Source organism: Octodon degus, unplaced genomic scaffold, assembly GCF_000260255.1.
Source record: "Octodon degus isolate 3935 unplaced genomic scaffold, OctDeg1.0 scaffold00058, whole genome shotgun sequence".
Taxonomy (NCBI): Eukaryota; Metazoa; Chordata; class Mammalia; order Rodentia; family Octodontidae; genus Octodon; species Octodon degus.
In genome coordinates this window covers 3,638,720-3,653,953 of record NW_004524634.1, presented here as the reverse complement: position 1 = coordinate 3,653,953, position 15,234 = coordinate 3,638,720, and the positions used below count along the sequence as shown (strand labels likewise).

General features: G+C 33.6%; 1 protein-coding gene across 2 annotated transcripts in view; it reads left to right on the top strand.

Moving 5' to 3' along the window:
• The window catches only part of Exoc6b (exocyst complex component 6B), a 650,136-nt gene that overhangs the window by 369,663 nt on the left and 265,239 nt on the right, over positions 1 to 15,234 (top strand). For both annotated transcript variants that reach the window (XM_023718391.1, XM_004634081.3), the window contains 2 exons: positions 1,563 to 1,697; positions 13,113 to 13,292. In XM_023718391.1, coding sequence (XP_023574159.1) covers positions 1,563 to 1,697; positions 13,113 to 13,292 — 315 coding nt within the window. The remainder of the gene's footprint in view (positions 1 to 1,562; positions 1,698 to 13,112; positions 13,293 to 15,234) is intronic.

Below are 15,234 nucleotides of genomic sequence, written 5' to 3'. Positions count from 1 at the left end.
ATAAAATGTATTTATAGTTGGAAATATGAAGGTTTTCTTAAAGTTTAGGGTTTAATTCTAAAGTACTGGAAATGATTCAGACATTCTCTTTTCTGGAATTTATCAAGAAAAGAACATCTGTCATCGTAACTTTATTTTCTCTGGAGTGTTTGGAGCAGAACTGGAGAAGTGCTTTCTACACGGTCCTCAGTGACTTTCTCAGTAGATTATTTCTGGTATCAAGAAGGAGAGACTGATTAATTTTCTACTTCCTGATGGTTTTTAACCTAAATTACTTCAGTCATTTACTTGTGAGAGGTTACTGCTTCCTAAAATTTTCTTTTTCTGGGCAGTTCTCATATAATTTTTCATGAGCAATAAATAATATCAAATCTGTTAGTTCCACATCCTTGAAACTATATTAAATACAGCCTGGACTGGCCATTGGGGTTAAAATATTCTCAAAGAAGCTCAAACTATCACAGTGGTTGATATTTGAAATTGCTTTACTTCATCCTTAATTTCAAAATTACTCTCAAAGCATGTGGCTTTAAATTTGTAAATGTCCTTGTAAGGATTTTGGTAGCTGTCATTGAGAAGTAGAGATCACTTAGCCCTCATTAACAGCCAATATTCCCTTTGAAAATGACATGGTATCTGCTGTAATCCTGCAGTGTTTTAATAGTCTATTCTATGCTCAGCAATGAAACATTTCAAAAGTGACTGACAGCCAATTGATGTAATTCATGGTGATCTTTTGTGTTGACAGATCTTTAAAAAGTCATAGGAAATTACTACTCTACTCTGTGAAAACGCCTCTTTTTTTTTTTTTTAAGCTGCCAATATCTTCAAAAACAGGACAATTTTCTCTTTGACTGCCTCTGTTTTTTATTTCACTACCATGACATGATTCCTCCTTATTATTAGAATTTCTTTTGATAGACAGAATGTGTTCCGTATAGGTAGTGCTGATTTTAAAATAGAAATTCTCTAGCTCTCCAAATCAACACTCTTATTTTCTGACTTCAAACCACCTTCCTAGTTAGTAAGAATGATTTAATTTCTAGACAGTTTAAATATTTAATAATTTTAGTTGTCTCAAAGAGAAATATGATGAAAGGGAGAAGTTGATAAAATTGTTTATTTTGGTGGATGCCCCCATGCCAAGCCACTCATAAATTAGAAAGCTAATATTTTGAGTAATTTTATAAAAGTAATAGTCTTATGTCTGAAGTCCAGAATCTCTGCATTGATACTTTGGATAAATGTTCTTGAATTTTAATTCATCTAGCAATTGTGTATTGACAGGTACTATGGTAAAGAGTATTAGCTTTTGTTCTTCAAGTAGTTTTTAGAAAACAGAACAAAACGTTTTAAAAATAGAGAAATACAAAGTGTTTTGGGAGTTCAGGGAAGTCTTTTTGGAGAAAGCAGTTTGTAAGCCAGTATTTTAACATATATTTTGCAGAATATGAATGACTCTGCTGTTACACCTTTTTTGTCTTGTGCTAACAGATTCATCCTGAATATTTGTTCTGGAGGAAAATAGTCAAGTGATTTTTATATGTGCTTTTATTTTTTAGCTTGTTCAGATTATTATCAATACAACACATTTGGAGAAATCCTGTAAGTATTTGGAAGAATTCATCACCAACATCACTAATGTGCTTCCAGAGACAGTCCATACCACTAAGCTCTATGGTACCACAACTTTTAAGGTAAGATACCATATTGTACAGTGGAAATGCTTCTGGTTTAGTACATAGTTTGGGTGGTTTGCATTCATGGCTTTGTTTCCTCAGGATAATTTGGTCTTCAGTATAGGTGTTTATTAAGGGTTTTGTTTTCTTAAATTAGAAAACAAATACCAATAACAGTTATTCCTGTTTAAGTTAGAAAACAAAACAAAACTCAAAATATATAACTATGTTCTCTAAATTTACTTTCTTTCTTTCTTCCTCCCCTCCCCTCCCCTCTTCTTCCCTCACTCCTCCCTCTTTCTGCTTTTGAAACAGGATCTTCTTATGTTCAGGCAGGCCTTGAACTCACTATGTAATTTAGGCTGCCCTTGAACTCACAGTGATCCTCTTGCCTTAGTCTCCCAAATGCTGGGATTATAGGCATGCACCACCAGGCCCTGTTTTAACTCTTTCTTATATGTCATACAAGAAAATACATTTTCTAAATTGACCCCATTACACTCAAGAGTGCTAATGTGTGGTCAAAGTATTCAAGGTTATGGCTGACAAAAATGTAATTAAAATTTTCTACTCAACTATTTCTTTGTTTGTCTAAATTCTAAAATCTTCATACTTAATAAAAAATTCCCATCACATGCTATTATAGTTAGCAATTTTGTAATTATTTTATAGTGAAAAATTACTAATTTTGTTTCAGTGTTAGAACAAAAGTGCAAAATTATATACTTTTAGAATCAAACAAAGATGAATTAACTCCTGAATATTGAGGAGCTTTAAATTACTATTATTCTGTAAAAGTAACAGGGTAATATTTCCAATGTTAAAGGGATGTTTTGTAATGTAAAAACTAACCTATAAGAGTTGAGATTTTGTTGTTGTTAATTGATTAGTTTAGTGGTAAAACATAATCCATGCCATCCTTTTGAAACCCCCAAATTGCTGTTAACTACATACAGAGTTGAAGCCATCTTTTATGTGCCCTATTGTCTATTTTTCCCTTTTTTATATCTTTTCTCTATTTGTTAGTACCTTCACTTGAGAACAGACACAGTGTACAAATCAAATTTTATTTATTCTACTATTATAGGATCGATTAAAACTGTTGGTAAGACAGTATTTTTCTGGTTAAAAAAAGGTACATTGTTGAGCTGCACATATGCTTTTTGTACCTTCGTGTATAGATATGATTTGTGTACATGTGCAGATTAGGTACTAGATGGTGTTACCTATTCATTAGGTGACCAGGGATTGTTTCAAATTACCAATACAATTTCTTAAAATTTGTCATGCATCATATTATATCCTGTCATTCTTTTTAAGTTTTTTAATAATGTCTAATAAAAACCATCCTTTAGTATCTGTAAAAGATCTGTTCTAGGACATCCCATGGGTACAAAAAATTGCCAATGTCCCTTGTATAAAATGATTGTAGTATTTTGTTTGCATATCTTCTTGCATCCTTAAATCATCTCAAGATTACCTGTAATAGCTATGCATTGTCAATGATATGTAACTGCTACAGTGTATTCTTTAATGACTAATGAGGAGGGAAAAATTTGTGCATATTCATCACAGATACATTTTTTTCCCTCCAAACATTTTCAGTCATTGACTGGCTTACTTCATGGACAAGGGTCCTACAGATAGAGAGTATTATTGCCCTTCTAATGAGGGAACAGTTCCTAAGATTCAGTATGAAGGGGCCGAGGAGATGGCTTGGTAGAATAATCCAATGCCTTGCAATCCCCAGTTCTGGGGCGGTGGGGCATTGAGTATGAAAATCTGACAACAGCATTAAGAGCTACAGAGTGGCCTTAGACAGTTAATTAATAATTATCATTACTCTTAAATACTAGCATTATTAGAGTATAGGTAATAACTTTATCCAAAAATGTTTCTATTTATACTACTGTGAGAACCAAAATTCCTCTGGGAAAACCATGTTAAGGGAGTAGTGGTTCAGCATTAAGCATAGAATAGAGAGTTATGGCATTGGAAGGTTAAGTTTGTTATACTTGTCTACCATCTGGGTATGTACTGATACTCTTTCCCAAACATGTCTCAGATTTTTTCATTTTAGTATTTTTCAAATTATGAAGTTTAGAAATCTTCTCAGAAAATGGCTTGTGTGTTTTATTGTTGGTCCAACATTTAAAGTGCTAATTGAAAATGTAATGTAGATAAGATGCCATAGGGATTGAATAGCTAGTTAAAGGCTTAGAGAACGAGTTCTGAGAACTACTATAGGTCATCTTTACAGTGCTTATTGGAAACACTGATTGCTTAAAACACAATGGAAGTTTATTTTTACCATGGTGTTTCATACTAGTTAACCCAGAACTCAATATAAATATGGCAATTTTAACAGCACGTGTTATATATTTTCTTAAGCCACTGTTTCCAGAAACCTTTCCCTTGAAAATGGAAACCTTTATGCTGGAAAAGTGGCAAAAAATCAGGTCATGCAGGTGTTTATTTTTTTTTTATTTTTTATTTTTTTTCAGAGTTCCCTCTTGCTATTTCTATATGGGACATAATCAAGCTCGTATTTTTAGCTTTTCTTTTCCATAAACTTTGCCTTACTTTCTTACAAAAAGAATGAAAATGTTTATTAATTTATTCTCTTAAACATATTACTTTCATATTTATGATATGACAATCTATCTTAAATCTTGTGATCTATAGGACAAAAACCAACTGTAAGTTCTATAAAGAACTATGCAATAACTACTAGAACAATGTATCAAATGGATTTACTTTCTCATCAAGGTTTTATAATACATCTGCTACATAGCTAACAATATTATAGGAATTCACAAAGTGAGTCTCCTGACTTTACTGAGTTTATATTCTAATGATTTGATAGATGAAAACACACATATAATATAATGTCAGGTCATGATAAGAGCAAGGGAAAAATTGACCCAAATAACATAAAAAAACCTGGAGTTGTCTGGATTTTCACTAGATATATTTTTCAAACAAATGGAATGGTACAGTGGGGACAAAAAAGCAAACAGGTTATGCTAGCAGGGCCATTTCTTTGCATGGTGGTGCTACACACTGAGATGGGAGATATTTATTATACTTTTCTTTTTTCCTTTTTTTAGCTGAATGGGGGATTGAACTCAGGGCCTTGTGCTTGCCAGGGAAGCGATTATTCCACTGAGGCTTCTCCTCAGCCCCCCGATATTTGTTATATTTTAAGAGAATACTAGAATTAGGGAATAGAGGTACAAGTAAGACTTTTTTGTCATATTCAGTTTGAGTTATATTTTGTCTGTCTCTGATAGACATAATAAGAGATAAGGTAATAAATCTATATCATGAAAAAATACACTGTAGGGCTGGGGATAAAGGTCAGCACCACTGTGCTTGCCTGGTATGTACAAGGCCTTGAGTTTCATATATATATATATATATATATATATATTATATATATATTAATAAACCAGTAAGGGAGGAAAAGAAAGTTCAATTTGGAGGCCATTGTAGCAGTCTGCATACAAGATAATGATCACTTGAACTAGAATGATAGACTTTGGAGTGATTAGATACATTTTTAAAGGTGGAGATAGTAGAGCTTACTAGTAAATTGCATATAAAATTTAAAAAGAAAGAGGAATCAAAGGTTTTTTTGACTAAGCAAACTATTTGAACGCTGCTTCTAATCACTTAGATGGGGAATATCTGTTATTCTTTAGGAGACTAGTAGATTTAGGAAATAGAGGTATAATCAAGACTTTCATTTTTGATTTATGAAGTTTGATGTATTTATCATCTGTAGAGATGTGTTTATTAGGCATGATGAAATCATAGCTGTAGAAAACATTTAGAGTTCATCAGTGTAGAGATATACTCAGTACTGTGGGACTTGCTTTCTTCTGGGAACTGAGTATAGATGGAGAAAAGCATTGAAGTCTGTAGGACTCTAACAATGATAGATTCAGAAGAGCATAACATAATGACAGGAATAGAAGAAAGAAGCAAATAAACAACCAAGAGTTAATCACTTTTAGAATGACAATGTAGTAAATACATAGAATACTTTGTATAACTGTTACAATAAATTTGAAATCTATAGGAAAATATATGGTAAATAGTAATTTAAAAGATACAGGAAATCTAAATTTACTAATGTCACAGTCATTGCTTCATAAGAAATGAAGACATTGTCAAAGACTTCAGAACTGTATAAGGTACATATTATTTTAGGACCTCAGAAACAAATAATTACTGCTCTAAATCATACAGGAAAAAAACTCAATTCTTTTTTACTGTAATCAGCATGAATGATTCAAAATACAGAGAAACAACAAAAAGGTGAATAATGAAAGGTAAATACTGATGAAAAAATCATTAATAAAATTCAAAAATATGCCATTAGAGATAGGAATGCAAAGGTAATTACTGTTTAAAAATATTTAAAGCTGTTTATTGCTTTAAAAGATCAAAGGAGCGACAGGGAAATAGCTTAGTAGAATAAATGCCTGCCTGGCACGCACCAGGTCCTGAGTTCAATCCCTAGTACCTAAAAACAACAACAACAGCAATAAAAAAAAAAAAAAGGAAAACAAATGAATATTTTCAAAGATACTAAAAAGATAGTTTTTTTTTTTTTTTTTTTTTTTGCGGAACCAGGGATTGAACTCAGGCCCTTGTGCTTGCCAGGCAAGCACTTATTCTACTGAGCTATCTCCCCGGCCCAGATACTGTGCTCTTATATATGCATCTACAAATCCTAAGAAAAATATTATTACAAAAATTGTACAAAAAGATTTTTAAAAAATTGTTTTATTTTATTTATTTTTATATATTTAGTACAGGGTCTACAAGGTCTCACTACACAGATCGGACTCGTAGTGATCCTTCTGTTTTCATCCTCCCAAGAGCTGGGATTACAGGTGTGCGCCACCATGCCTAGTCTCAATTGCAGGCTCAGTGCGCCCTAGGGGGTGGGGAGGGAGTGGCATGACACACCAGGAATAATTTTCTTATAAATGAAAATAAAAATAAAACTCATCAAAACTTATGAGATGGAGTGAAAGTCATATTTAAAGGGAAATTTATAGCATTAATAACATATATTAGAAAAGAAAAAAGTGGTAAATTCAACAATCCTACCTCTTGCTTAGAAAAAAAATGGAAAATGAAGAGCAAATTAAATCCAGCAAGAGAAAAAGTAGAAATAATAAAAATAAGAGTACAAATCAATGAAAATAAAGATAACAGTACAATATTTGAAATAAACAAAATCAAAATCTGACTCTTTGAAAAGAAAATAGACTTTGAGCCAAGGTGTCAAAGATAGAATGCAAACAGATACTAATTGCTAATAGTAATATACTAATAAATGAAGAGAGACACCGTCACTAATGATCCTATTCGGGATCACTAATAGAACAACAAAAATATTCTATACAATTCCTTATAATTTGAGAACCTTCTAAGATAGATCAGTTGCATGAAAGACTGTGTGCTAATGAGCTTTGTTTAATACCTGAAATAATCAACTTAAAATGAAAAAAGATTATTTGTCTCACAGTTTTGGAGATTTCAGCCCATGATTGATTGGTTCCATTGCTTTAGGCCTATATTGGCTAACTAATTCTACCAAGTATTTGAGGATGAAATTTTAACAATTTTCTAAAATGTTTTGAATAAAATAATAGTAGAGAAAATTTTTTCTGAACTCATTTCATGAAGCCAGCACTACCCTGTATGATAACCAAATGTTCCAAGAAGAAAAAAATTACAAACAATATTTATTATTGGTTAATTTCAAGTCCTCATAAAATAATACATTAAATCCAATAATGTATGAGAATTACACACTACAACTAAGTGGGATTTATTATGGGTCTGCAAGACTTATTCAGAATTCAAATATAATCTTATAATCCATTATTTCAAAAAATAAAGATATAGTTATATAATTATATTAATATATGTAGAAAACAGTTGTGACAAAAAATTAAGTGAGGTGGGATAGAGGGTTAATTTCTCCACTTGATAGGAACATCTGTAAAATAAATTGCCACTAACATCTTATTTAATGGTAAGATATTTTATAGCCAAAATCAGAAACAAGGCAAAGCTCTTTTCTTAGACCACTATTAGTCAATATTCAGATATAAAACTGGTTTTGTAAGTAATGTGATAGACTGTAGAAAAATACAAAAATAACAAACCTTAACTATAGGAAGTAAGCATGGCAAAGTTCAAGGTAGGAGGTTAGTATATAAAACTCAGTAGCTTTTTTCTTTATACTATTAATGGACCACTGGAATTTGAAATTAATATATAGTTGCATTTACATAAGCAATAAAAATTACTTAACAGTAATACAATATAAGATATATCTGAAGAAAGCTACAAAACTGATGAACAAAATCAAAGAAAGTCTAAATCAAACTATTTTCTATGTTAATTGATAGAAGTACTCAATACTATGATTTCATTTTTCACAACTAGATTTATAGTTTTAATGTAATCCCTTACAAAAATCTTACCAGATTCTTTTGTAGACCCTTAAGATTTATTTGGAAACAAAATATCTAGAGCAGTCAATAAAATAGTAAAGAACAACAAAATTGGAATACTGTTGCTACCTGAGTTCAAGATTTACTACAGTAGAATAAAAATGAAACTATGCTATTGTTAGAAAAAATAAGCAAGAAACAATTTCAAGCCCCAAACTAAACCTATACAAATGTAGTTTTAACAAGAGGAAGAGGCATTTTAGAAATAGAAAGGGACAGAGGGATGGCAGAGGGAATAGAAAGGAAGAGATGTAAGAGCTCAAATGTGTTATATTATCATTTTGTAGTTTAATCATGTACTAATAAAAATAAGACTTAAGAATAACAAATGTAGCAAATGTAGAGGCTGGTGAGATGGCTCAGTGGTCTAAAGCACCTACTTAGAACAAGCTTAGCAAAGCACAGGGACCGCGGTTCAATCCCCCAGCACCACATGCCAGCCAGCCCTGCCCCCTGGTGGGCTGAGCTGGCCACACACACACACACACACACACACACACACACAAATAAAATATTAAAAAAAAAATAACAAATGTAACTTAATGGAGACTAGAGTTGAATTTTTTTAACAAATACTACATAAACAGGTAGGTACCTACATGCCATACTAAACAAAACAAAGCAGTAACACTTGGCTCTTCTTACACCTTTCATAAAAAATTAGCTGATAATGAAAACTGTGAATGCACAATGCAAAATTATAGTCCTAGAAAAAGGAAAAGAGAAATATAGATGATTTTATGTTCATCAGTGGTATTTTAGATACAATGCTGAAAGCATGATTCATAAACTAAAGTTGATAAACTGTACGTCATTAAATTTAGAAACTTTTAGGGGATGGGGAGATGGCTCAGTAGCAAGCACAAGGGCCTGAGTTCAATCCCCGGTTCTGCAAAAACAAACAAACAAAAAATTAGAAACTTTTGCCTTGAGAATATCACCGTGAAGAGAAAGAAAGAAAGAACAAGTCATAACTTGGGAGAAGATATTTGTCAAACACATGTAATAAAGGACTTATATCCAGAGTTTACAAAGGACTTGTAAAATTCAAGAATAATAAAAGAAACAAACCAATGAAAATGAGTAAAAATTTTGAACACATTCTTCGAAGAAGACATAAGAAATGGCAGATAAGTATACAAAAATGTGCTATACTGTATACACTGAATTTTATGTGTAGCCCTTTTCTATTTGAGGTAGGATCTGGCTAAATTGCCTAGGCTAGGCTCAAACTTTGATCTTTGTTCCTCAGCCTCCCAGAATGCCCAAATATAGGTATGGGCCACTATGACTAGATTGATCAACTGATTTTTTTTTTCAGAACACACACAGGAAAGACAGTCTCTTTAATTATTGGAGTTGGGAAGACAAATTATCGTATGTGTATGAGAATTAAAATGATCTGCATGTCATACCATATTAAAAGTCAACTCAAAATGTATTATAGTTAAAATATCAGAACTTGAAAGAAAGCATAGGGGCCGGGGAGATGGCTCAGTAGGATAAGCGCTTGACCAGCAAATGCAAGGATCTGAGTTCAATCCCTAGTTCTGCCAACAAAAAAAGAAAGAAAGAAAGAAAGAAAGAAAGAAAGAAAGAAAGAAAGAAAGAAAGAAAGAAAGAATAGAAGAAAAGCTCCATGACATTGCCCCCAGTGATGTTTGTATATATGACTATAAAGGAATGGACAACAAACGTAAAAATTATGTCAAACTAAAAAGGTGCTGCCCAGCAAAGAAAACAAAGAGAAAGTCTATGGAAAGAAAAATATATATTTTCATGTCTTTTATCTGATAAAGGATCAATCCTAAGTTTAGGCTGTTGCAGGGGTGTACAGCTATAGCAACAGCTACTTAGGAGACTGAAGCAGGAAGTATTACTTGAGTCCAGAAGTTCAAGGTCAGTATGGGCAGTGTAATGAGGTACCGTCTCAGAACCAGTGTCAGCCACCCTATCAAAAAAACTCAAAAATAAAACAAGAAAAAAAAATAAAACAAGACCCCCCAAAAAAGGTGACCCCCGCCCCAAATCCTAAATTTGTAAGAAACTTAGACAAGTCTACAGCCAGATACCATATAGACCAATTTAAAAAAAAAAAAAACAACATAGGCAAAGGGCCTCAAGAGATATTTCTTAAAATAATACATACAAATAAAACATAAAACAGATATATGAAGAAAATACTTAATATCTCTAGTCATTAGAGAAATGCAAAAGAAAATTATAATGAAATATCACTTTGTAATTGGTAAAAAACAGTTCCCTAGGAAATTAAAGTAGATTCACCAATCTCACTACTAGATACATATCTAGAGAAAATGAAATCAGTATGTTGAAAAGAGACCTAAACTCTCATGTTTATTAAAGTACTAGTCCCTGTATGTTGATTCCATACCTAGGAATCAACCTTTGTGTCCATCAGTGGTTGAATAAATGAACAAAATATGGTATGTGTGCACAGTGGAATACTGTTCAGGATTAAGAAAATCAAAATCTTATCACTTATGGCAACTTGGACAAACCTTGCAAACATTATGTTAAGTGAAATGTGGCAGGCATAGAAAGACAAATACCTCATTTTCTCATTTATACTGTATGTGGAATCTGAAAACATTTATCACATGGAAGAAGAGAGTTAAAGGCTTGTTTTCAAGAAGTTTGGGAGGGGTTGGGGAGGAGTCTAGGAGTTTTAATCAAAGGACACAAAACTTTAGATAGGAGGAATTTGTTCAATCAATTTATGGAACAATGTGTTGACCATAGCTGTTAACGATGTTTTATATTCTTAAAAATCTCTGAGGGTTGGCCAGATAGCTCAGCATACTAAGGCACCGGCTTAGGCAGATACAGGGACTGGGACTCAATCCCAGGTGTGCAGTGCCATCCTGGCCTCTCCCCCGGGGTGCACAGAGAGGGCAGTTGAGACCGGGCATGGTTGCATGTGCCTGTAATCACAGTGCTTGCGAGGCTGAAAACAGGAGAATCTCTACAATTCCAATCTGTGTAGTGAGACCCCGTAGTTCCTTTACTAAATTCATTTTTTTAAAAAATCGCTTGAAAGGGTAAATTTTTATAGTTTCTTACTACAAAAATGACAAATTGTGAGGGATTGCATGTTTTCAATAGCTTGATTAATGTATGTTAATTACCTCAACATATTACTAGCTCCATTAAGGCTTCGCACATTGTATACGTATTTCAGAATGTCATCTTATACATAATAAATATATAATTTGTCAACATATTTTAAAACATATAGTAAGTAAATATGCTCATTTCTTTTATTATATAAATACATTGGAAAATTATGTAGATATCAAATAAGTGAAAATGTACAGGAGAGTAAAAGTTGAGAAATTTAGGGGGTTGAATTTGTAAGCCTCCTTTTTCTGTCTGCAGGACAGAATGGAATCCAGTGTATTGGTTAGATACCTGTATACCTGGTCTTAACCCAAACAGTGAATAGTAAGATGACTCTAGACCCACCCTTCCGATTTCAAAGTTTCTTAGTGTCAGTGATGTTCATGTAGAATCATACAGGGTTCTCAAATAGGATGTATTTGGAGTTCTGTCTTGAAGACAACATCCTGGAGACCATAGGAATTAATTAGGGCACCCAGAAAAAATGAGAAGGTTTGAGATCAGAGGAATACAAACGCAGCCATGAGTAAATTTCCCATGAAAAGTCATAGGAAGACAAAAGTTTTTTTCTCTTTTCTTTTTTCCCCCTCCCTCCTTCCTTTCCTGCCTCCCTTTCTCCCTTCCGTTCTGCCTTCATTTCTTCCTTGGTGTTATAAATCAAATGCTGAGCCATATGCTTTCCACATAAGCATTCTAGCACTGAGCTATACTTCTAGTTTAGGATGACAAAATTTTAAGTAAAGAGTATTTAATACAGATCACGTTAAAATCAGTATGAAAAATAAATATTGATGTAATAGCAAGTGGTTCACGTCTTCTGAAGCTGTCCCTGTTATCACATTTTTGTTATTAGCATTTTGAATGTCCACAGGACACATCTGCTGTTCAAAATAAAACACACACACACACACCCCTCTCATACTTCTTAGAACTAGAGCTAGTGTTCATCATGAATCTCTTATACAGGGTATCTGACACTAAAGTGATCTGGGAACTCTTTGGTATATTTTAACATGTCTCAGAGTTAGTTTTACATGCAGAGTATTTTAGGAAACATCATCACAATGTATCAGTGTTTGAAAAGGTTTGATTATAAAGAATGAAAGCTCTGACAGTTACCAGTGAGAATATGTAACATTAAATTGAAACTGAGGATATTTACAAGTAAAATGAAGCAACTAGTAGATATAGCGAGATTAGTATTGCAGGAAGGAGATCTCATAGAGTGACAGAACAGTTGAAATGATGCAGGGTCCTGCAGTGAGTTTAGTTTTGAACACAGGTAATAGGATATAGATTGCTGAGAGCACTAAAGATAGTTTTCCCTTTTATGAAGCAGAAGAATAGCTTGAAAAGGGGAGGGGAGGGGAGAAGTAGGGAAGGGAGAAGAGAGGAGAGGAGAAGAGGGGAATGGACGGGAGATGAGAGGGGAGGAGAGGAAAGAAGAGAGAAATGAGAGAGAGGCCTCACACTGTTGCTCTGTTTTTGGAAAATAAATATTAGTGGAATCTGTTAGATAGCTCAGTGGCGTAAGTGCCTGCCTTGCAAGTGCAAGGTCCCAAGTTCGATTCCTGGTTTAAAAAAAAAAAAAAAAAAAATTAGTGGAGATGGTGACATTCCTTAGTGTTCCCATTTGTGTCACTTGATGGTTCTGAATGTGAATTTAGTCCAAGTCACATAAATTTCTGCCTTTTATTCACACTGGAAATCTGAAAATCTGAATTTTTTTATACATCGTATTATTTTACAGGATGCTAGACATGCAGCTGAAGAAGAAATTTATACAAATTTAAACCAGAAGATTGACCAGTTTCTACAGCTGGCAGACTATGACTGGATGACAGGAGATTTAGACAACAAAGCTAGTGACTACCTGATAGACCTCATTGCCTTTCTGAGAAGCACCTTTGCTGTATTCACACACCTTCCCGTAAGTGACAGTTGCTCTTACTTTGCCTTTGAATATAGGAAAAAAGTATTTTCTTAAATTGTATGTTGGTTTAAGATTCTAGTTTCTGATTTAACTAGCCATGAAGGTTTTGGTATATATAAGCTCACATTAGATTTATTACATTATTGCCATTTAGAGTGAACTCTGCTATTACTTTTTCATTGACTGTTTCAGTTTGTTTATTCTGAAAGTACTTTTTCTATTATCATGTCTTCCTGCTAACTTGAAGAAAATTTCACAAGCATAATGAAAACCTTGGTAATAATAAAAAAGAAACACGAGTTAGAATTTCAGATATCTTTTACATTGAAAACATCCTTTTTCTTATAAACCATAATTCCTGATAAAAAGTCTTCTAATATAATTTGCCTTTGTTTTCTTGAGTGTGTTAGTCATATTCATTAGATGTCATTGTTTCTTGATTCTTACGGCTTACTTACACATGCTGGGTGAGTTGTTTCTGGTTTTCTCTTGGCTTTCCATGTGACCCTGTGTTTTTCTACTACTTTTGTGATTAATGTTAGACATTGTATTTAAAGTATGATCCTGGATGATACTATCTTCCACTAGAAAAGGTTCATTCTTTCTTTTCCTGAGTAAGTCTAATAATGGGCAGATGCGTTGTCATTTAAGAGTGATCACCTTAGTGCAATCAGTCATCTAGGTGACCCCCGGGTTGTCCTTGTAATGTACCTCTGGTTGTCCCTGTTGCTATATGTGCACTTCAAGGCTTTCAGTGAGAGCCTGGCACATTATCTTTTCCTCAACACCAAAGACTAGAGGTTTGTATTTCAGAGCACTGTATCTATTCAGCCTTCTGCATTCTTTAGTTTTAAAATTTGGCCGGGCATGATGGCACATGAGAATGAGCCTTAGCAGTATTCTGATTAGCAATTAACAATAGAATAAAAATGTCAATATCAATTTACTTCTTTGAGAATGTTGAGGGCTTCCTGTAGTCTCAGTGTTTATATACCATAAATTCATGTTAAGTGCAAGTACAAATATGCTGATAATATGAAGTGAGTCCTTGGGTGTGACAGATCACCAGGGCAGCACCCTCATGAATAAATTAACGTTCTTATAAAAGAAGCTCCTGAGAACAGATTTTTGCTTCCATCAGCTGAGGATATAGCAAGAAGATGACTTCTATGAACTAGGAAGTAGCCCCTCACCAGATACTGAGTCTTCCGGCATCATGATCTTGGACTCAGCTACTACTGTGAGAAATAATTTTTTTATTAGCTACTGAGTACACAGTATTTTTTATTCTTGTTGTTGCACCCTTCATGATTTATACTTTGCTTGAGATTCTTATGCAGCAGGCTGGGGTGATAGCTCAGCAGTGTAAGTGCCTGCCTGGCAAGTGCAAGTTCCCCAGTTCAGTCCTCATGCCATGCTGCCCTGGAACCGCGCATGGTGGCACATGTCTGTAATTCCAACTGAGACAGGAGGATCACTATGAATCTGAACTGTGTAGTGAGACCTTGTATCAACAAAAGAAAGAAAAGAAGGAGATTCTTTCGCATTCTTCAAGTAGTGGGTCATTTTCTCTGGAGCACTGTGTGATTGTGGCAGATTCACTTTGATTTTCAGAGGGCTTAACTCTTCAATCTTCATTTTTTTCTCAGCTGTGTAGCTTTTGAATTCAGATGTATTGAGGGAAAAACTGGTCTTCAAGGTCTCTACTTTGGGTACTTTAATTTCTTGAGAGAGAAAAAAATCAGTTTCTTTCTTTTATTTCTAAATTAATTAATTAATTTATTTTTTACTACTAGTAGAAACTCTTTTTCTAGATTTAACTTATTCTGTTTTCATCCCTTGTGGAGCTTTCGCTCCCAGGGACAGCTACAGACGCTATGTTTACATTTGAAGATTCTTCCTGATAGATTTTAATTCCCTTTATTCTTTTTGCTTCTTA